A 20,050-nucleotide genomic window follows, 5' to 3' on the forward strand; every position below is an offset into this window, starting at 1 on the left:
ATGGGCCAAACAGAAAGAGTTTCTCAGTGTGTAAATAATTTACAGCATTATCAGTGTAAAAGTGTAATTTTCCTATACTTGTGGCTATACATTAAAGCCACAATATATCAAATAATCTGTGCAGTGTGGGAAAATTGTGATCTATATCTAAATTGTTAATGATGTATTATGTCGGAGGAATTATTTATGCTCACATGTCTATTATTTAGGAGTTTGCTGAAGACGCCAATGGAGATCTCATGAAGACGCAAAAAAGCACAATCCTTGATCCACCGTAATTCACTCCTCTCGCGAGCAATGAGATCACAAAGAGAGAGAGAGAGAATTAATCTTAAACTCTGTATGGTGACCAAAAGTATCTCAAAGCACTCAAAGGAATAAATGAAATAGGAAATCTGCTGGTGTATTTGTACAATTAATTTCACTCGTGAATTGAAGTATTTATCACTTCTCCAAATGATCATATAATAGTGATATTTTGTCTCACATTTAGACTCCCTTTTTATGATTTGAAAGTGGCAACAAAAAGTACTTATTACCGCCAGCTCATCTAATTACAGTGCATTCCATCAATAGATTATCTCCTGAAGTTAAATTGACGACCGGAGATAAATTGTAATTGAGTCTTGCCGGGGTATATAAATATAATTTGAAGCAATGCAAAATATGTGAAGACTATTAATTGTATGCTCTTGTCTGCTGTTTTTACATATTTAGTTCTTTTGTTCGGCATATGGAAAAGGGAACGCTCAATTATGAATGAACCCTAATGTGCCAGATACTCAACAATAGCCTCCCATTCATTTAACTGCAATCACGGCATTTTTCGCACCACCGCGAAGCGCAGTCTAATCAATGAGGTGTGCTGCATTTTGGAGTGCACTCGCGATTGTACACGCGTGTGTAAAGCCATCATCGTGGGATAGATTCTCTATGGCAAAGCCTCACAAAGTTGCCAATGGTGCCAATTTTAGTCGAGTTATTGAAATTTGAGAAGCACAATTTTCGCAATGACCCAGAAAACAGAGTACTTTCAACCCAGTGCTTATTTGGCTCTGTGGATTTGCTGCAAATAGACGCGTTTTGACCGTTTATTTAACAACAGTTCTAAACTTGATTGTTTATCCGTTTTACTATTGACACGCCCCTTTTGATGCTCCGCCCATTCGCTCAACATCGCTACACATTTATTTTCATTTTCACCCACGAATGCCTTCTTTCATTTCACCGATTCACCCTGAAATTTTTCAAGAGAGCAGCAAATTCTGTCTGCCTACCGTTGATGCATGAGTGCGCTTGCAGAGTTTCTCGTTCCGGTAGAACAAAAAGGGTGGCAGCTCAAAAGTGCATCTTCTGAAAATGTGTGATTACACGAGGTAAATATGAGGAGAAGCAGAAAATAGAAATTAACTCCTATATCCACCGTGCAAACGCGATGACTCTAATTCCAATATTCCGTCGTCCGCAGGTGTTTCGCCCGTAGCCAGGTGGCGAGAGAGTAACACTTTGGAGCCCATCAAATTGGATGGGCACAATGCGAATCACGGTGCTTAAATGGGGAAATTGTCGTGAACTATTGGCTGAACTTGTGGCGCGCGATATCAATCGCTGAAAAGGGCACGGAAACCAACTCTGGTGGCTTCGATATTAGCAAACCTACAATGTGTTTCTGCCGCATACACAAATTGATGTGTAATTTGAATCTGCGCGCACTAAACTAGTTTGCAAGAGATTTATCTATGAACCGAAGTAGAATTATCGTTTCCTCCTGGATCGTGGCATTAGCACCAATGTTTCTTCCTCTTTTGTAATCGCCCTAAGAGACCAATGTGTTCATCTTTCTAGCGAGAAAATGTTCAACTTCCAAAGGCACACATTTTCTCTTCCTATGGCAGAGCCCAAAGAGACAATAATTTACATTTCAGGTGCGCACACTTCACAAGGCGCACAGAGAGCGATGTGAATAGTTTAGAAAAATTCCACTTTTCTGACACATTCCGCGTCATCTTTTCAGAAGGAAGTACAATTTTCGGTTCACGTCTATAAGTTCACAAAAGAGATCTGAGGAGAAGAAGAAGTGGAAAAAAAAGAGTGAGCAAATAAGAATTAAATTCTACGCTTGGATGAATTCCTCCACCTGACTTTTCCGGCAATTAGACTTTACTCATTTGATGGTTGCATGGTCATAAGCTTCTTTATATCATACACTCCAGTATCTTATGATTTTAGTGAACTCCAGAGCGAGAAATTGTAACAGGATTTTTACCTCCATTAAGATGCCCATTTTTCTTCCTCCCTCTCACTCTATCTCTTTGCCATCCTCAAATCAAGCCAAGAAGAAGGGAGAGTGAGAGAGAGAAAGAAATTCATTTACACAGGGTCGACGAATTCTATTAAATACACTCTAAGTAGATTTTTCATTTTGATCATAGACTAATTTAAACATGTGTTCTGCAGAGCGAAACTTCCATCAAACATCTAATTCAGTTCTGCTGCCTATCTTGTATCTCAGCAAATTCATACACCGGCCCGAGCATCGTGTTGCGGCTATCGCACAAAATCGAAAAATTATGATTAAAACACTTTCAAATATGATCCAACAGCTCTGCAATTAGCTGCAAAATTGAACTCCTAATCAACCAACAGTTGGAACATTATCAAATCCAACGCCAAGAATCACTATGGAATGGAAATTGCAGATCCTCAGCATTACGGTTAAGAGAACAAATAATTGCGTGCCTTAATTGAATAAGAGATGAAACATGGCCCGTGATTAGTGATAATATCGATAAATCGTACACAATTTCCAACAGATTTCCACTATTTGCTCACTTTCACAAGCTTTCGGTGGCGCTTCAACCGCAATTTCAGTTCAAAAGTGTTCTAAAAAGCTCACCAAAAAGCTCTCCTCTTCGCAACAGTACTAAAAACTGCTTTCGGCGCTGCCACTCTCTTAATTCTAAGAGACTGTCGTTGACGGAAAAGATATTAAAACCGATTCCAACTCTCTTTAAATATATATTTTTACATAAATTAAACAAATACATTTCATATTCCACATATAAAGCGATATTTAAAAAAAGCTTTCCTTTTTTTCTCAAATAGAAGCGTATTCCTGGTTGAAGTTTACAAAAAAGTGTTGTTTTTTCTTGTTACTCTCCATACTTTTCTTCCTTTCATTTTACCTAATAAATATATTCCACATGGAATTCCAATTACACTCTTTGTTTTAAGTATTTATTTAGTAAATGTGTTTTCCTTTTCTCATATATTAAGTTATCTTTTCCTTTTCTTTTTTTTTAAATGTATTATTATAATAGATTCTAACGTCGAATGCAATGCAATTCCAATATTTAATTTAATTACATGATACCTTTCATTTTACATTTATTACAATTAGATGTGATTTTTTTTAATGATTTTATTTCACTATATTTCTTTTCCACTTTTTGCTTTTACTTTTTTTTTGCCACGAGAATTTGATGAAACATTCATACATTGAGACATCTTCAACATTCAACACATACACACAAGTTCTTCTTTTCTTCTCCTGTGATTATTCCCTTTTTTTTAAAAACCTCTTCCATTTAAGTTATGACATGAAATATTTATTATTCTGCATGAGAGTATAATTTCTTGGGATGTCGAAGTGAATGCTAGAGAGACCAGAAAATCTATCAAATTGATGGCTGATTCATACTAAACACTATAATAGTCATGTCAACTGGGGATATTTTCTTTCGAGAACCATCATCAAGATCATCATATTTAAAGCCATGAAAAACTGCTGGAAATTCTCTAGTGAATCCGGAAATACATACTTTAACAACATGTTCGGGTGGTATTCTTTGTTAACTTTGTTACTCCATATCGATATCATCCGATTTCAATGCAAAATCAACCAATAAAACACATTCAGAGAGAGAGAGAGACAATTAGTAAATACATTTTATACTAACAGTGATTAAATAATAAAAATGTTCAAAGCCTGCACAGGCGAGGGTCATTCACTAGAAAAGGGGTTCCAACAGCAGTGAAGCTCTGCGGGTGTTGGCAAGATTGCGCAGGATTGACGCTAAAGAATGTTCACACAAATGACGCGGTATTACCATCAATTTGATCATTTCCAGATTTGAATAAAGAAAAAACAGAAACTTACACACCATGTGAGAATCTGCCTCGATTCGTGTGGTCTTAGATGTCGAGTGTGTCACAGAGGAGGAAGGGTACCTGCGGTGGATGAGTCATGGAATCTTTGCGCTTCTGATAGAGACACACTACCCGATAGATGAGTTCATACTGTTCGGAATTCTGCACCATTCCGCCACGCTGCAGTCTCAAATTGCACACAATGCCCAGGATGTCCACACTGGGATTCACTGGAGCAGAGTCGATCTGTCGCACGGCATTCAGAATGCCCGCCATGCAGCCCGTCCGCCCTATGCCGGCGGAGCAGTGCAGCACGGGCAGCGGCACCTTAGATCCACCCGCATCGCCACTCAGCAGATCCAACGCGAAGTCCAGCACCACACCCAAATCCTCAGGCGACCGATGATCCGGCCAGTCGGGAAACCAATAGTGCAGCACATTGAAGGCAAAGGGCTTACCGTCATTGTCGAAATGCCGCACGCACAGTCGCCTCACCGAATATCCCTTCTTCTGCACCACTCCCGTGTTCTCTATCACGAACGCATACTTGTGGATGCACCTGTCGTCACTCCTCTCCTCCTCCTCGTCCTCCTCCAGCATGTCCAGATACGCCTTCAGCCACATCGAGTCGCCACCCACTTGGGCCAATCCGTCATTCGGCGCGTGAGCCGACAGGACATCATCCGCCCCATTCGCGAACACCAGCACTTGCTTCACTTCCGTAGGGAAATACACTGCACACTTAGTCCTGCCACTCTCCACAAACTCCGTCAGCATGGCGATCTTCTGGTCCGCCGCACTCTCGCCACACCGACGCACATTCTGCATCACCATCAGCCAGAATTCGTAGATGGTGTTCGGCATGGGGCCCTGCGTGGCGATGTAGGCGTTATGCGTGCCATCTGGTCCCTTGAATGGCAAAAGAGAGAGAGAGAGAAAGGATGTCATCAAAGCACACTTTCACAACATATTTTATTGCACAACGATCGCATTCAAGAATTCTGATGATCTCATACCTTAATTAGAGCCATGAAGCATAGCAAAAATATGCATTTCTTGCTTATTCAGAAGGAAAACAATGAGTAGCAAAAATAATATTACCTTCTTTCGTAAACACAATTTGTAAATCAGGGGATTTCATATTAGACGAAGCAACGCATTATCAAATTACTAATTCCTATAGCCACAAGATTAGCCACAAGGGTTTTTCCCACATTGGAAAAACAGTCAGGAAATCACGATAAGTGGGAAATTTTACAGACTATGATTATTTTGATAAAATATGTGCATTGAAATCACAAAGATGAAATTATACACATCTTGCGGGAAAAAGAGAGAGAATCAATAAACAGAAAATTTTGCATTTTCATCTTTCACTTCCCAAATAAACACAAAAGTCGCGGAAACCATGAAATCACTGCACTCGCATGAGTGTAGTTCAAATAAACATACCTTTATGTAGTTGGCATTGATGTAAGGCTCCTGCAGAGACTCCGGATCCTCCGGCTGCAGGATCACGCGCGAGTGCTCATTGGGCAGGATGGTTTTGTAGCGATTCTTGTGCTGTGACCCAAACACCATTGGCTTCTCTTGATGATTTGTCGGCAAATCCCAGAACTCCTGATGAATCTGTCGGATTTTCCGCCGCTGCTTCATCACACATTCCTCCCGATCCATCTGCTTGTCGCTCATCTCCTCGAAGCACCCATCAAACTCCCGGATATCGTCCATGTGGAGCAGATTGGAGGCATTCTGGAGGAATTGTATGTTGGCCAGGTAGATCTTGAAGTCTTCAGACGTGGATTGAGGACTGAGAGGCTTCGTGGTGATCTGTCGAATCACTGACTCATCGCCACCTTCGTCGTCCACTTCCAACTCCAGACTCTCCGTCTGGTGTGTGGCACGCTGCAGGAGATTCTCAGAACTGAGGAACTTGCGGTGGTGCGCCGGACCAGATCCGGCCACACTCAGTTCTCCCGCACCTGCACTGCCCTTGAGCCGTGCCAGACTGCAGGCGGAGCCCCGCAAGCTACTGTTGGACACGCTGAGCAGTCCCTTGCGCGACTGCGAGGCTGCATTGAGAGATCCGTGACTGTTGAAGCGACTCAGTCCGGAATCTGAGCACTGGATCGTGAGCGTGAGACTGGCGTTGCTTCCGCGCCGCTGCAGGAGTCCCTTCTTCCCCGACGGCTGGGCATTGGTGGTCATGGAGCCAGTGAGGCTCGTGTTGGAAGCCAGATCGCCCACAGATCCTGCCAGGTTGAGCGTGAGACTGTGATTGGAGCCGCGACGCTGCAGTAAACTCGAGCGAACCTGCGGAAGAGGACATCGCGTGACAGGCAAGTGATTGACTGGCGAGTGTCCGGAACTTACCTTGGCCGGCGGCTGAGCTGGGGCGGGTTGCGGCGATCCCCCGAAGTCACTCAGGGGCATAACTTCGGGCAGGGTCTTGAGGTTGTTGTTGGACACACTGAGCGTGACGCTCTTCAGGCGCTGGAGATTCGAGCCGAGGTGATCTGACGTGCTGCGCGACTTACCGCGCTGCGGCTGGTGGATGCTCATCGTCTGCTGTTGTCGCTTGGGCGTCGTGGGCACGGACGCGGACGCCGTGGTGCTGGTGGTCATGGAGGCCTGGGATTTGCTCTTGCACACGCCTCCCGGCGGCTCCGAGTCCAGGGAGATGGCCTTCTGGCGGGTCTGCGTGAGGGTCGGCGTCTTGGGCGTGGGCGGCTGCCGCTCCACATCCGTGAGATTCTCACTGTCAATGTCAATCTTGAGTTGGTGCTTGTTGCGCTTGCAACCGGTGGGCGACTGCGTGGCTTCCAGGTCCAGCTCTTCCATCGCCACATTGAGATTCTCCTCCACCAGGCGCGCGCTCTCCGAGTCCAGCGAGATGGACTTGAGGCGCGCGCGTCGCGCCGTGGGCGAATTGCGGGCCATGTCGTCCACGGGCAGCGTGTCGCGCGGTGTCGTGACCACTTCCGGGCTGTTCTGGGCGCTGTCCGCCAGGCGGGGAGCGGTCTTCGCGGCGGGCGACCACACGTCCACTTCCGGGAAGCGGAAGTAGTTGCCGTGCTTGTAGTTGGCGGACGCCACCAGGGGCGAGTTGGGCGCGGTGTTCTCCTTGTTCTCCGACGGACTGCCCTGACGGCGCGGCTGCACGTGCTGCAGCTCGGCCTGCAAGCTGTGCAGCCAGTCGCCGCGCGGGGACTGTGGCGTGAGGGGCCCGCCGGCGGGCGGCGGCGTCTCGGGCAGCAGCTTGGGCGACTGGCTGACGGTCTGGGGCGCCGGCAGCACCGTCTTGGTCACCGTGACGCTGGCCAGGGGCGGCGGGAAGGTGAGCAGGATGGTGGAGGAGGTGGAAGTGGTGGAGGAGGCCGAGGAGGTGGGTGATGGCGATGCGGCTGTGACTGGTGTCCTACTTTCCGTGTTGTTTACATCAGCACTATTTTTGGTCTGGGTGTCCATCACGAGCGGTGAGGTGAGCTTGGTGTACTTGGCGCTGGTGCCCCAGTTCCAGTACCAGCGCAGGATGAGCAGGAGGACAGAGATGACCAGCAAGACACCGAGGAAGGTGCCCACAATTATCGATATGGGCAGCACAATAAAGTCTATCTTTTCGTATGTCACACTCAACAAACTCTCGCCACTCTCCACGGACGCATCGCTCAACTGCTGGCCTTTCTCGTCCACCGATTCAACTTCCCGTCGATGGCCAAATTGATCGCCCATACTGCATTTTTCACATTGAATTTTCAACCAAATCGCACGCACAATCCACTCATCGCACTTCTTTCTCTTTTTCTGCACTTTTCCACCACTGCCCGCTAAAAACTGCGTCGCCACAATTCGTTCTGTCGCCCGTTGACTTTTCACTCATCGGACAAGACTCTTTCCAATTCAGGCGCCCGTCGCTGCACAAGCCAAATTCATGTTATTCGGGAAATCCCATTCATGCATTTTCCCAAAGTACCGTACGAAATTCACTCAATTCACTGGTAATTTGGCAGAACAACAAAGCAATTTCTCCTCGTCCGCAGACATGTCCTTAGCATCGTCAGACTATTCGCATGAATTCGCGTTGATTGGCTTTGCAAGGCGAGCAGAGAAAGTAAAATCCAAGATGGAGGCAAAATAGTCATGAAGTTGGCTGCAATCGGCCGTGCGTTCGTCGTTTTCCGCCCGTTTGACCTACTTTCTTCGAATTCCGCAGCCGTTGTCCAGGTAGTCAATAAAAAATCACTGCTTTTTTTTTGATAAAATTATCTGTATTTCGATCAATGCAGTGTAGTTTAATTAGATCGAATTCCGATATCTGTAATCCCATGTAAACTAAAGTTAAGGAATATTTCTCATCAATTTCTCTCCTTTCTCAAACGCACACACTTTTTTGTCAGCGCAGTAGTTTAGTGAATCTTGATGATGCCGCACTCGAGAAGCTTCTGGATTTTGCTGGCAATAGCTGGATTCTTGAGATGCCTGCGAAAGAGAGAGAGAGAGAGGCATTTAGAGATTTGCAACTGGCGTCGAATGCGAGGATAATTCTTACTCCTGCACAGCTTTCGGGTCCTCTTGCATTTGGTCCAAGATGAGGCGCATGGCTGGATCCTGCAGGATCTGTTGTACCTCCGGATCGGACATGGCTTTTCTCAACACCTCCTCGGGATTCGAATTGACAGCCATGGTGCAGGTGCGATAGCCCTCGAGAGCCTCAGCATTCGACGGGTCCAGTTCCAGTGCCTTCTGATATGCCTGAAGCGCCTTCGACTGCTGCTGCATGCCCTGCGGATGAGAGGAAAGAAGCAGTCATCTCTGGCCTCCCACTTCGCCAAGGACTTCAGCAAACTCACCTGCAGGATTTTGCCCTTTCGGATCCACCCCTTGATGAACTTATCGTCCAGCTTCACGCACATGTCACAGTCTTTGAGGCCCAGATCGAAGGCGGCCAGCTTCGTGTAGCACGCCGCCCGGTTGCTGTACAGCTTGGGATCCTCGGGGTTCCTCTTGATGGCCTCTGTGTAGTGCTTCACGGCGACACTGTACTCGGCCCGCTTGAAGGCTTCGTTGCCCTTCTCCTTCTCCTCCTCCGCCTTCTCCGGATCGATGTAAGCCTTGCGCTCCTCCTCCTTGATCTTCCGCTCGATCTCACTGAGCAGCGTCTTCACCTCGGGCGTTCTGTGCTCAGACATGGACTTCTCATAGTACGTCTTGGCCGACTTCCAGTCCTCCAGCTTCCTGTACGCATTCCCGATGCGACTGAAGGCCTTGGCGATGAGCTTGAAGTCCGCCCTGTTCTCCCGCCCGATGGCGATTCCCTTCTCGCACTCGGCGATGCACTTGTGATAGTCGCGCTTCTCGAAGTAAACTGCCGCCAGATTGTTGTAGAACGTTATGTCCGTGGAGTCGTGCTGGATGGCCGCCTCGTAGTGCTGCACGGCTCTGTCAAAGTCCCGCTTCTTGTACGCCTCGTTGCCCTGCTCCTTCTCTCGCTTGGCAAGGCGCTTGTGCTCCGGCAGATCCTCCTCCTCCTTCTTCGGCTCCGCCTTGGGCGTGGGCTTCGGCGGCGGCGGCTTGGGCGGGTCCACGTCCATGGGCACCTCACTGGTCAGCTCGCTGAGGAGGCGCTTCTTCATCTCATCCAGGCCAGTGAGGAGAGCCGCATTGTTCGGATCGAACTGCAGCCCCTTATTGTACGCCTCGTACGCCTCCATGACGCGATCCAGGAAGCTGAGCGCCGTGCCCAGACGCGAGTACCCCTTCGCCCACGTGGGGTTGAGGCTCACAGTCTTCTGGGCGTCCTGCAGGGCTTCCTGGAACTTGCCGGCCTTCACAAACGCCGCCGATCGATTACTGTATATTACATGGTTCTGGTCATTCAGCTTCAGCGCCTCCGTGTACGCCGCGATGGCCTCATCGTGATTCCCAGCAGCAAGGGCGGCATTTCCCTTCTCCTTCAGCGCATTGATTTGCTGCAAGAAACGCACCAGAGTTTTACAGAAGTCACTCCAATATTGCAGGTTAGATCTCCCACTCAAACATTCACCCCACTTTTGCCACTCACCTCCTCCATTTTCCCAGTAAATTCTCAACTCAGCGTGTTGGTGGACTCCCAAGCTTCGAGGACAATGCGACTGCTGCACTTCTATCGCGTCTTTTCTTGCCAATTTCCACGAAAAACCCCAGTCTTTTGTTGCAATCACACACACCGAGACTCTAGAAATTTCTGAAACGCCGATTTCCGGATGACAGCTGTCACACACCCTATGGAGAACGGATTCCACGATCCGAAATCGTCCATGGAATATCTTCCACTTTTCTTCCTATAATAGGAATAAAATCCTCGGAATTCCAAGCTATCCTCCATGGATAAATTCCACTTTATTCCAAGCAAGATACCATGGAATAATTCCATATATATTCCTTTTTGGCATCCATGGATATTAGAATGGAATATTTTCCATGGTGATAAATCCGCGGAATATCCATGGGTTTTCCACGGAATAATTCGCTCTTTGCGCGTCCCCACGCGATTACGTCAGTCTTGTGAAATTCTTCTCATAGGAAAGAACGCGTAAGTATTTTTCTGTACTTTTCAGTACTAAAACGTTAAGTTTTTAATGGTAAACACTCTAAGTTTGGTGATATTTCCAGGAAAAGTGCTGAATGTATGCGATGGAGACGGCACAGGGACCCCACAGTCAGAGAAGACTCGAGGTTTCCGGACAACGTCAAAGTAGGAGAAACAACCAATGTAAGTATGGAATTACCGAAACATAAGAGATATATCCTGTTTTCTATACTGAACATGTCTTTTTTACAGGAAAATAGGATGCGGAAAAGCGGTTACCGGAGGATCTACTTATCCGACAGAGTGTGACTCATGACAAGGTAAAAAATGTTCTTCATGTTCTCAAATTCCTATGGCGAAAATCCATGGAACATCCTATAAATAACCATGGAAGATTTCCATGCTAGAAATTCATCCATGGAAAATCCCTCGGAACTCCGTGGATCAGCAAGGAAAATCCTTGGAATTCAGCATGGAAGATTCCATGCTGAATTCCATAGGAATTTAGCTAGGATGATTTTCCATGGATTATTTCCCACATTGCTTCCAAATTTTCCATGGTGACTTTTCCCATATATGGAAGATTTCCATTGCGATTCCATTGACCAATCCAAGGACGATTACAAGGAATACCATGGAGAGAATACCATGCAAATATACGATCAGTAATTAGTGTATTCTATTTTCCAGCATTTTTCAAACATATCCGGACCGGTGCGAGAGGACATCAAAGAGCATCTCGACATCCGGCGACCGCGGTACCAGTCGTCTAGAAGAGTAGCAGTCCCTGGGAAGCGGCATAGCAGCCACCAATGCAACGCGTCATAAAAATTTGATACACATTTGTAAGCTTGATAGTTAATATTTAATAAATACAAATCCAAATATAAATGAGTCTTTTTTTGAATATTTTGGGGCGGAGCGCCGGGAATTTCTGGGAGAAATTTCACACATTGGAATTTCCTCCATGGTATTCCTTGTAATCGTCCTTGGATTGGTCAATGGAATCGCAATGGAAATCTTCCATATATGGGAAAAGTCACCATGGAAAATTTGGAAGCAATGTGGGAAATAATCCATGGAAAATCATCCTAGCTAAATTCCTATGGAATTCAGCATGGAATCTTCCATGCTGAATTCCAAGGATTTTCCTTGTTGATCCACGGAGTTCCGAGGAATTTTCCATGGATGCTATTACGCGGATAGCATGGAAATCGTCCATGGTTATCCATTGGATATTCCACGGATTTTCGCCATAGGGACATGGTTCCGGAGCTGTCAAACTACACACGTGGTTGGCGGATTTGGGGTTTGTTTATGTTGAGGAAAAACTGGTGTGAAAAATGACTTCAGTCAAGTCGGAAAAGCGGAAAGGTGATGCGGGAGAGGAGGTGCAGAAGAAGAGGCCACGGAAGGATGCGGAGACGGAGGAGAGACAGCAGAGGAAGCCCTTCAATGCGGGGAGGTTTCAAGGTGGCGGGGCCAGAGCGCCGCATGGCCAGCGCTTTGTGCACCAGAAGAAGGACTGGAAGGTCTACAAGCAGCAGAAGAAGGAGCTGAAGGTCAAGAGGAAGGAGAAGCAGAAGAACAAGGACATCATGGAGATCATGAGTGAGGCGAAGAAGATCTATGAGGAATTGAAATGGTGAGAGATTGTGGCTTTTGTAGTCGATTGTTTGGTGTATTAATTGCCCGTATTTGCAGCAAAACTACAAAGGGAAGAGCAGAGATTGCTGCGAAGCTGCACAATATGCTGAAGACCGGCGACAGATACAGCAAAATGGTGCTGGCTCATGACACAGCCCGCGTTGTCCAGTGTCTCTTGAAAGTTGCCTCGCCGGAAATCCGCGCAGAGATCTTTGGGAAGTTGACTGAGAGTCTTCCAGCCATGGCAATGTCCAAATACGCCCACTTCTGTGTCCTGGCGATGCTGAAGCATGGCTCTGCTGCGACTAGACTGCGTCTCATTGAGGCTCTGTATGGGAATTACGTGAAACTCTGCAGTCACTCCTTTGGGCACACAATCGTGGACTCCATCTATATCACTTGGGCTACGGCGCAGCAGAAGTCGTGCATGCGGCAGGAGTTCTACAGCGATCTGTACAGGAAGGACAAGGACTCCACGGTGAAGTGTCTGGTGGACACGTTCAAGGATGCGTCGCACATGAAGAACATCGTGCTGGGGAACTTGAAGCAGCACATAATGAAGGCGGTGAACAAGAAACTGGTGGACAACAGCCTCTTCCACGGAGTTCTGGTGGAGTATCTCGCTGAGTGCTCCGAGGAGGACAGACTGGAGATGGCCACTGCCTTCACGGGTCTCTTGGCGTCGCTAGCCAGCACGCGTGAGGGCACAAAGGCGGCGACACTGTGTTTCTGGTATGGCACAGCCAAGGAGCGCCGCTCAGCGCTGAAACACCTCCGGGAACATGTGGAGAAGGTGTGCGTGCACGAGTTTGGGTACTTCCTCATCCTGGCCGTGCTGCACACAATTGACGACACGAAAATGCTGAAGAAGATGCTGCTGGACACGATTGTGGAGAAAGTGGAGGCGCTGGTGCAACACGAGGGCGGCCGGAAGGTTGTCGAGTGGGTGATTCAGCCAGGAGATACCAGTAATTTCCATCCTTCCTTCACCACGGCGCTCAACGAGGGTCTGAAGTACTCCAAGAAGGATGCCAACATTCGTCAAGCTGAGATTCTCGAAGCCACTCATGCAGATTTGGTGGCTGCTGTGATCAGTAACAGTGCCTTTTGGCTGTCAAACGGCCACATTGCGCGCACAATGGCGACTATTCTGCTGGCCAAGGAGGATGAGAAGACTGCTGAGGCATTTCAAGGCATCGCGAAGGTGATAAGTGATCCCTGTTGGATGCTGATGCCACAGCCGAAGCCAGAACCTGAGGATGGGGAGGAGGAAGTGGATGAGCTGAAGCCCAAGAAGAAATTCAAGAAGGTGAAAAATCCCTTGGAGAAGCCTCCAGTGCAGGAAGCTGAAGAAGCCCCCAAAGTGGGAGTGGAAGACGCCGGACTACACATTGTGCTGAAGAAATTGCTGAAAAATCCATCTTTTGCCGCGACTGTGCTGGAAAATCTCACAGAAGACACGGTGAGTTGCATGACTTTAACTCTATATTTTCAATTTATATCCCAGGCTCTCCAGAGGATCGCAGCAACTGGAAAATGCTCATCGTACTGCTTTCTTTTGCAGCTGGAAAAGTGGTTGCCTATCAACCGAGGTTGCTTCCTGCTGGTGGATCTGCTGAAGAGCGCTCCGGAGGCTGAGAAGTTGACTGGGATGCTGCAGAAGTGCCGGGACGTGATTGCGACTCACAAATCCCCGGGGGCGAAAATGTTGTTGGAAAAGATTCAATAGAACGCGAACTTCTGAAGAAAATGCCAAGTGTTTTAGAGTGTTCTCAGGATGACATGGAGGCCAGAGTCGGTGTCCACGATGCCGGACAATTCGCCCACTTTCAGGGCAAACGCGGCCTCCTCGAAAGCCTTCTGCATGACGCCTCGGCCGAAGACGCCGAGATCTCCTGCCCTCTTGGCGGAGCTGCAGTCGGAGAACTTCTGCGCCAGGTCGGGGAGTGACGCATCGCCCGACTGGATTTGCTTGAGGTAGCCCTCGAGGACCTTCTGGGCTTCCTCTTTGGAGCGCGTGATGTTCTCCTGGCGCCACGAGCTCGGCCGCCGACTCTTGCTATGCTTGACCAGGAGGTGTGAACACTGGATCTGGCTGGGGCCCTGTGACGAGGCGGCCTCTGCAGGAGCCGTGGGCAGGTCCCACTGGGACTCCTTCGTGTGGACATTGAGGTAGTAGTGCATCCCTGCGAATTAGCATTTACCGGCTGTCAATTTCGGCGTCCCTCCATCGATTTTCCACACACTTTTCCGCCCACACTCACCTGTGGAGCGGCTCAATCTCTTCTCCCAGCCGGCGGGAACAGCCTCTTCCGTAGAATCTGCCATTTCTAACTCGAGAAGTCCTGCAGAAGTGCCTTTTTCTCTCCAAAACCCCAAAATTCCAGACTTTTCTCTATCGCCCAAAGCTGAGCAACACTGAGCAACTATGCAAACCAGCGCCACAAGTGGCCAACACTGGTAGCTTCGCGACAGCCGGACTGTGGAATTGCGGCACGCGTACAAGCCTGAAGGCAAATTGTGTTTTTCGGTGGGAAATATCCCGAATTCAATGGTGAAAGTGTAGTGGAAATTGAGTTTGGGGTCTAATAAAGTAGTTTCCAGTGGTGAAATGTCCTCGGGTGGAGTTATAGATCGGATTTTGAAGGCGTTTGGTGTCAATAGGACACAACACGATTGGAGCAACAAGAGAAGGTAATTGGAGAAGCGCATTTTACAGCTTTCTGACCAGAAAGTTTACAGCTAGACGTATTTATTGCAGGTCTGAGGAGCGAGACGATGATCAGGAGATACTCAAGTATTCACGAATGAGCGACGGAAGCCTTGATTTCGGCAGAACGCTGGAACGCGGTGAGTCCGGGAGTGTATTTTGGGAGATGACATAAATTGCTGATCAAATACTTTTCTGTCCACCAGGGAATTCTCACCAGCTTTTGCACTCCACGAAGCGATCGTCGACGATGTCAATACTGAGCAAGTATGTTGGAGAGGGACAGACGTTCACGAGCGACCGAAGCCAGAGATTCAAGAAGCTTCCCTTGCGCACGGACTATTCCACCCCTAATGTCAGCAGTATTGACCTGGAGTGCATGGAGCAGAGCAGGAGGAGGTTTACCGACCAGGCACTCGTCATCAATCCTAATGTGGAAATTGAGATATCAGATGATGAGGATGTGACCTTCGTTCCCACGCTCAAGAGCAGCAATTTCAGCAACTTTGCCTTCTCTACTCTTCCAATCACGATCTCGGATGAGCGCAAGTCGCCTATGAGCTCGTCGAAGCCCATCCCTCCGCTCATACCGCGCTCCAGTTTGAACAGAATCAGACCCATTGAGAAGCACTCGCGGTTCTCCAGCAATCCGTCGCCTCTGCCCAGGCCATCGCTTCACAGTCGCTTCTCGCTGACGCGTATGCGAAAGTCACCGGGCATTTCCAAGGAGAACGTAAGGATCGCCTCCACATTGCGATGCCACCGACTAATCCGTCGTTGTGCCTCTTTCAGAGATACTCCAGGAGTGAGAGGATGGTGAAGTCGGTGCTGAAGGACTCGTATAATCTCTCGGAGAAGAAGAAATACAAAGACTTGCTGGAGAAACTGATGCCCTCGAGTTTGAAGTCTCGTCCTGTGGTGCTGAATGCGAAGCAGCCCAAGCTGAAGATTGTGGACACAATTGATCTCGCGGATTTGGAGTTCTCTGACGATGAAGTGCCGATGTGCTTACCAAAGTCCCTGCCAAAGACGCCAACGGTTCTGCAGGAGAGCACCAATAGTAGCAAGAAGACTCCGGTTCTGCCCATCAACTCCAAACCTATCACATTGAGCTCGTCAGAGTCCACGAGTAGTGTGTCGGTGCCAGAGATTGAGCCGGTGAATTCGATGCTGTTGAGGGTGAAGAGCAGTCCGTACTTTCAGGATGATTGGCTGCCCAATCAAAATGAGAAGTGCGTGGCGACGAACAGGGAGATGAAGAAGAAGATCCACGAAGTGGAGTTGCTGTGAGTGAAGCGTTTTTGTGTTTTGACTAGAGAAATTCCGACTATAATCAGTTCTTTCAGGTCGAAACAGTTTGAGAAAATCCGGAGGGAGGCTGAAACGGACGTCTTCCTCAAGAAGTTGAATAACATCGCGATATCGCACACACCCATTGTCCATGAGATCTCAGAGGACGAGGAGGAGTTTGTGCTGCCCGAGTTGACGCAGGAGCAGCTGCAGCTTGTGCGAACTGTTACCCACAGAGGTCATCTCTCAGAGGTGCGTGTGTTTGTCCATTCGGTGAATGTGTGCAGATGGTTAATTTTCTGCTGTATTTTCAGGTGATTGTGTCGAAATTCAATCTAAATATCAGGAGGCAGGATCTCTGCACACTCGTGGGCGATGCTTGGTTGAATGACGAAGTGATAAACTTCTACATGAACCTGCTGACTGAGCGGAGTACCAAGGGAGTGAAGCTGCCCAAGGTGTACGCGATGAACACCTTCTTCGCCGTGCGCCTCCTCCAAGCTGGACACAGTGGCGTGAAGCGGTGGACACGAAAGGTGGACATCTTCGAGCACGATGTTATCCCAGTGCCGGTGCACGTGAGCAACGTGCACTGGTGCATGGCAATCATACATCTGAAGAACAAGACGATTCGCTACTACGACTCGATGGGGCAGCCGAACATGCGGATCCTGGACGCGCTGGAGCAGTACTTGAAGAGTGAGTCGCTGGACAAGAAGCAGAGGCCATTCGACATGAGCGGATGGCAGAAGGAGTGCATCGCCAATGCGCCCAGGCAGATGAACGGCAGCGACTGTGGCGTTTTCAGCTGCATGTTCGCCGAATATATCACGAGAAACAGTGAAATCACGTTCACGCAAAACGACATGCCGTACTTCAGGCAGAAAATGATAGTGGAAATTGCGACTGGACGACTTCTTCTGTAAGAGAAAAGATGGAACAAAATGCAGCGGAGAAGAGAAATTATGCGCCTACTTGGTGCCCAAATTGAACACATGATTTAATTTAATAAAACGTCTCTTTATTCATTAATAATAAATTCATTCTCATTCTCTTCGTCCAACGAATTCTTTTGAAATGAACGCGACTTGTTCGCTTTTTACACACTCTCTCTAAAATTTACCAAATAGAACGCTTATTGTGTGTGGATTTTCTTTCTTCGTGTTTCTTCTTAATGTGTTGAAAAATATCCTTTTGTGATGGAATACATAAAATCTGATAAAATTTTCATTTTGTTCATGAAATTTGCTTTTGTACATTCAATAAAAGGAATAAAATCACTCACAATGGCAAATGATGGCGACTAATTCATGGAATGGTCCTTCTTTCTAAGAGATAATATTATTAAATTAAGGATTTTCCACTGCACAGTTGAATCAACACTGCCAAAGAGACAGAGAGAGTTGAGTTAAATATTATATTTGCTCCACTCTTCAAATTATCATACTTTGGTGAGTAGAATTGTATAAATAGAGGAGCTTCTTGTATGACTAGCCATTGGAAATGCATAAATTAACTCTAAATCATGTGGGAAATGACACATCAAGTCTAAAATTAAACTCACTTCACAAAAAACGTCCTCTTTTGCAATTCTAATGCAAAACTTCGAACTATAAGTAAGTACTTTGATGATGGAAGTTTGTATATTATCCTATATTTCTCGGGTTTCTCTGCACTATTATTACACTACAATTCATTTTTCATCTCCCTTGCTTTTCCATGCAATTTTTCTTTTCTTTAAATTTAAATGTGTTAATTAGAAAGTCAAGTCTAAATTACGAAGTGCTTCTTACTTTTAGGCAATATAATTTATGGTTTTTTTTCTGTTAATTACTTGTCATTTTTCTTCTCTTGTATATTTATTCTATGTTATGCATTTCTCACTATTTATCCATCCCTTCAGGAATGCCTCAAGCTTCTTCCTTCCAATTTCCTCCCTTTCTCTTATATAGAATCTACGCACGTGTCTGAGAAATTGTGTATTTGAGCCGGGGAAAAATGTGAAGTTTTTCTTTTTCCGTTGGCAAAGAATTGAGGGAAGTTTTGTGCTCTTCTCGTGGCTCTTGATATTTTTTTTTCGGGAGAGAGAAACGGAAAATTTCATTTTTCCTGCGCGACCCCCAAAAATTTGTATCAATCTCAGGAGAGTGAGAGGAAAGAGAGGGAAAGAGTGGGAAAAGTTTTGCCCAGACTAATGAGCAGAAAACTTTCTTCTGTGTTTGCTGGTCATAAAGTTTCCACGTTTTTATTTTATTTTATCATGTCACATCATTCCGTTCTTTATGTCATTCCTCAAAAAAAGAAAGAAAGAAGAGAGAAGGAGAAACCTTAAGACAAGGGCGGGAAAAACCAATTGGCTGAAGAGATTATGAGGAGGGATGACAAGAGCGCGGAGAGTAAAAAAAAATGGCATATCAGAGTTGGAAATCTGTTGGTCGAGATTCTCACTCCGCAATCCGCATGTTTCTCATCCATTGTCTCTTGGGCGCTGTTAACCCATTACTGGCCTTCGGCGGCCACTCAGATTTCCCGCAATTGTGCACTTTGACGTGACACGCAATGGGTTAAGGAGGGGAAAAGTGATGGGAAGAGGAGTGAAAAGCGCGCTAACTGTGTGTGATTTTGCGGAAATGTTGTTTTGACGATTTTATTAACAAAAAAACATCGCCTATCTGGCTTGAACAAAAGGCAAGAAGGGAAAGTTTTTACATAAAATACCTCCCCAAACACCCCCAGTTCATCCGCGCTGGATTTTTTTGTCATTCTGAGTTTTCCCATTTAGTTGTTCTCTTCCACTTGTCACGAAAGGAGGACCAGGGAGTATTTATTCTAATAAGAGGGTTGATTTACGTCCCACTGAAATCTATATAGAAAGCTATCCGTCTAAATACAATTAATCATACTTTTATATTATTTCATCCCCATGTTTTACTCTTAATATATACTTTCACTTAATACAATTTCTCCCGTCACTGATGGTTCACTCAAGGAGAGTCGCAGTGGCACATCGAGTTGACCAACCCTTGGTATTTTATACCAAAGTTCTTCTCTCAATCCCTCAGCCCAGCATAAAATCATCTACGGATTGAAAGCATAAAATGAAACGCAATTTATGTCTCTTCGAAAGCTTCAAACACATTCACTAAACTTCTCTTGGAGAATTGATCACTTTCTGAGAACCCAATTTTCCTTTTTCCAAAAACCCAAAATTCGAAGAAACTCTGCAAAATGTGCCACTGTCTGTCTCTCCTTTCGTGCGAGGAAAATGTTCTCTCTTTTCCGGCCAACAAGAGGGTGAAAGCCGCGGTATTTTTTTTTGTCTAAAATGTATTTTAATATTTTATTTGCCCATCACCATTAATTAGTGTCTCCGTTTTCTCTTTCAATTAATTACGTAATTAGTATTTCCTTACAACTTTGGCAATTTTTTTCCGTGTCGCTATTTTGTATGTGTGTTTGTGTGTTATTTCCTGATAAATATAGAAATGTTGCGTTGTTCTAAAAAATCGAGCGAAGACCACGAGATAAATCGATTGCGGAGAAATTGACAAAGTTTATTGAATTTCCTACAATTATGGGTTGCTCTTTTCTCCACCTCGGGACTTATCATGTGCTCTTTCGCCACCCGAACCGCCCTTCCGGTTCCCGTTTGTCACCTGACAGTTTTTACACCCGCCCGCGCGGCC

General features: G+C 46.5%; 5 protein-coding genes and 1 long non-coding RNA gene across 8 annotated transcripts; 3 read left to right on the forward strand and 3 right to left on the reverse strand.

Moving 5' to 3' along the window:
* Nucleotides 1-3,287: 3,287 nt before the first annotated feature.
* Nucleotides 3,288-8,069, reverse strand: LOC132259810 (uncharacterized). Of its 3 annotated transcripts, none has more exons than XM_059757593.1 (4): nucleotides 6,523-8,069; nucleotides 5,602-6,462; nucleotides 4,164-5,058; nucleotides 3,288-4,075 (listed from the first exon to the last, which is right to left on the reverse strand). In XM_059757593.1, the coding sequence occupies exons 1-3, from the start codon at nucleotides 7,879-7,881 to the stop codon at nucleotides 4,195-4,197; spliced, it is 3,084 nt and encodes a 1,027-aa protein (XP_059613576.1). In that variant the 5' UTR covers nucleotides 7,882-8,069; the 3' UTR covers nucleotides 3,288-4,075; nucleotides 4,164-4,194. The 3 variants fall into 3 exon arrangements, with proteins under 3 accessions (XP_059613576.1, XP_059613574.1, XP_059613573.1); XM_059757591.1 differs by having other exon boundaries at nucleotides 4,160-5,058; XM_059757590.1 differs by having other exon boundaries at nucleotides 3,288-5,058.
* A 334-nt stretch (nucleotides 8,070-8,403) lies between these two features.
* LOC132260381 (stress-induced-phosphoprotein 1) lies at nucleotides 8,404-10,390 on the reverse strand. The gene is made up of 4 exons (XM_059758447.1): nucleotides 10,211-10,390; nucleotides 9,000-10,118; nucleotides 8,699-8,931; nucleotides 8,404-8,628 (listed from the first exon to the last, which is right to left on the reverse strand). Exons 1-4 carry the CDS (start codon nucleotides 10,217-10,219, stop codon nucleotides 8,556-8,558), a joined length of 1,434 nt encoding a protein of 477 aa, XP_059614430.1. The 5' UTR covers nucleotides 10,220-10,390; the 3' UTR covers nucleotides 8,404-8,555.
* Nucleotides 10,391-10,607: 217 nt separating this feature from the next.
* Nucleotides 10,608-11,780, forward strand: LOC132260288 (uncharacterized). The gene is made up of 4 exons (XR_009468360.1): nucleotides 10,608-10,720; nucleotides 10,801-10,900; nucleotides 10,970-11,037; nucleotides 11,408-11,780. It is a non-coding gene; the product is annotated as an uncharacterized LOC132260288 (long non-coding RNA).
* Nucleotides 11,781-11,983: 203 nt separating this feature from the next.
* LOC132261080 (protein penguin) lies at nucleotides 11,984-14,205 on the forward strand. The gene is made up of 3 exons (XM_059759608.1): nucleotides 11,984-12,362; nucleotides 12,422-13,826; nucleotides 13,929-14,205. Exons 1-3 carry the CDS (start codon nucleotides 12,061-12,063, stop codon nucleotides 14,091-14,093), a joined length of 1,872 nt encoding a protein of 623 aa, XP_059615591.1. The 5' UTR covers nucleotides 11,984-12,060; the 3' UTR covers nucleotides 14,094-14,205.
* LOC132261081 (putative peptidyl-prolyl cis-trans isomerase dodo) lies at nucleotides 13,853-14,813 on the reverse strand. The gene is made up of 2 exons (XM_059759609.1): nucleotides 14,629-14,813; nucleotides 13,853-14,550 (listed from the first exon to the last, which is right to left on the reverse strand). Exons 1-2 carry the CDS (start codon nucleotides 14,690-14,692, stop codon nucleotides 14,126-14,128), a joined length of 489 nt encoding a protein of 162 aa, XP_059615592.1. The 5' UTR covers nucleotides 14,693-14,813; the 3' UTR covers nucleotides 13,853-14,125.
* Nucleotides 14,814-14,827: 14 nt separating this feature from the next.
* On the forward strand, nucleotides 14,828-17,291 carry LOC132261079 (sentrin-specific protease-like). The gene is made up of 6 exons (XM_059759607.1): nucleotides 14,828-15,058; nucleotides 15,126-15,214; nucleotides 15,281-15,807; nucleotides 15,867-16,360; nucleotides 16,421-16,616; nucleotides 16,679-17,291. The coding sequence occupies exons 1-6, from the start codon at nucleotides 14,976-14,978 to the stop codon at nucleotides 17,288-17,290; spliced, it is 2,001 nt and encodes a 666-aa protein (XP_059615590.1). The 5' UTR covers nucleotides 14,828-14,975; the 3' UTR covers nucleotide 17,291.
* The last annotated feature ends 2,759 nt before the right edge of the window (nucleotides 17,292-20,050 follow it).

This window comes from Phlebotomus argentipes, unplaced genomic scaffold (genome assembly GCF_947086385.1).
Source record: "Phlebotomus argentipes unplaced genomic scaffold, Phlebotomus argentipes genome assembly scaffold_18, whole genome shotgun sequence".
NCBI lineage: Eukaryota > Metazoa > Arthropoda > Insecta > Diptera > Psychodidae > Phlebotomus > Phlebotomus argentipes.